At 37.9% G+C, this 1,791-nt stretch overlaps 1 protein-coding gene across 1 annotated transcript; it reads left to right on the forward strand.

Annotated features, from left to right (window-relative positions):
- Positions 1-1,003: 1,003 nt before the first annotated feature.
- LOC101125611 (large ribosomal subunit protein uL6-like) lies at positions 1,004-1,588 on the forward strand. Its single transcript, XM_055352057.2, is given in 2 exon segments — positions 1,004-1,177; positions 1,180-1,588. Coding segments are annotated over 2 exon segments (579 nt in total). The 3' UTR covers positions 1,585-1,588.
- The last annotated feature ends 203 nt before the right edge of the window (positions 1,589-1,791 follow it).

A 1,791-nucleotide genomic window follows, 5' to 3' on the forward strand; every position in this document is an offset into this window, starting at 1 on the left:
GAGGTCACAGGTCAACCAACTAACCCAAAATCCAGGGAGACACAGCTTCATGCCAAAAGAAGCAGGATTTGAGTATTTGTTTACCTAGGCAGACACCATTAGGTGCCATATAAACTGGTAAGAAGATTCAGCTAAAATTTTTAAATGAATTAATTGTCAACATAAAAAATATAAAGAGGTAAATCTCTAAATAGGAAGGTTTTATTTGGGAATAATAAACAAGAAGTGGGATTGCAATTCAGGACATACACACAGACCAGGGTGGCCTCTGGAATGTCTGGAGAACAAAGGAAAAGGTTAGGGTGTTACTAGGGAAAGAGGAGATTACACAAGTTTTTTTGAAAAAAAAGTTGAAGATGGCTTAAAGAATTAAATGTGAAATCTAAGACTATAAAAACCCTGGAAGAAAACCTAGGAAATACCATTCTGGACATAGAACCTGGCAAAGATTTCATGAAGACTCCAAAAGCAATTGCAACAAAAACAAAAATTGACAAGTGGGACCTAATTAAACTAAAGAGCTTCTGCACAGCAAAATAAACTATCAACAGAGTAAACAGACAACCTACAGAATGGGAGAAAATATTTGCAAACTATGCATCTGACAAAGGTCTAATAGCCAGAATCTGAAAGGAACTTAAACAAATCAACAAGCAAAAAACAACCTCATTAAACAGTGGGCAAAAGACATGAACAGGCACTTTTCAAAAGAAGATTAGATATACATGTGGCCAACAAGCATATGAAAAAAATGCTCAACATCACTAATCATTAGAGAAATGCAAGTCAAAACCACAATAAAATGCCATCTCACACAAGTCAGAATGGCTGTTATTAAAGAGCCAAAAAATAACAAATGCTGGCAAGGTTACAGAGAAAAGGGAATGCTTGCACACTGCTGGTGGGAATGTAAATTAGTTCAGTCACTGTGGAAATCAGTTTGGAGATATCTCTAAGAACTTAAAACAGAACTACCACTTTATTTGCCGTGTCTACTGCAAGAATGAAGACCATTCGCAGCAATCAGACTGTCGACATTCCGGAAAATGTCATTACTCTGAAGGGATGCAAAGTTATTGTGAAGGGCCCCAGAGGAACTCTGTGGAGGGACTTCAATCACATCAGTATAGAACTCAGTCTTCTTGTAAATAAAAAAAAGAGGCTCCAGCTTAACAACACTTGTGGTGAGGTAACAGAAAGGAACCGGCTATGGTTCGGACTATTTGTAGTCATGTACAGAACATGATCAAGGCTGTTACACTGGGCTTCCATTACAAGATGAGGTCTGTGTATGCTCACTTCCCCATCAACATCATTACCCAGGAGAATGGGTCTTTTGTTGAAATCCGAAATTTCTTGGGTGAAAAATACATCCGCAGGGTTAGGATGAGACCAGGTGTTGCTTGTTCAGTATGTCAAACCCAGAAACACGAATTAATCCTTGAAGGAAATGACATTGAGCTTGTTTCAAATTCAGCGGCTTTGATTCAGCAAGCAACAACAGTTAAAAACAAGCATATCAGGACATTTTTGGATGGTATCTATGTCTCTGAAAAAGGAACTGCTCAGCATGCTGATGAATAAGATCTAAGAGTTGCCCAGCTACAGAAACAAGATGCCGGATGACTCCTAAGACCTACTTGTGATATTTAAATGATGCAATAAAAGACTTAATGATTTGGAAAAAAAACAACAACAGAACTACCATTTGACCCATTTTGACATATGCATGTGTGTCTTTATGGTAGAACAACTTATAGTCCTTTGGAATATAAGGAATCCTCTGGGTGT

The sequence above is a fragment of the Gorilla gorilla genome, chromosome 8, assembly GCF_029281585.2.
Source record: "Gorilla gorilla gorilla isolate KB3781 chromosome 8, NHGRI_mGorGor1-v2.1_pri, whole genome shotgun sequence".
Lineage (NCBI taxonomy): Eukaryota > Metazoa > Chordata > Mammalia > Primates > Hominidae > Gorilla > Gorilla gorilla.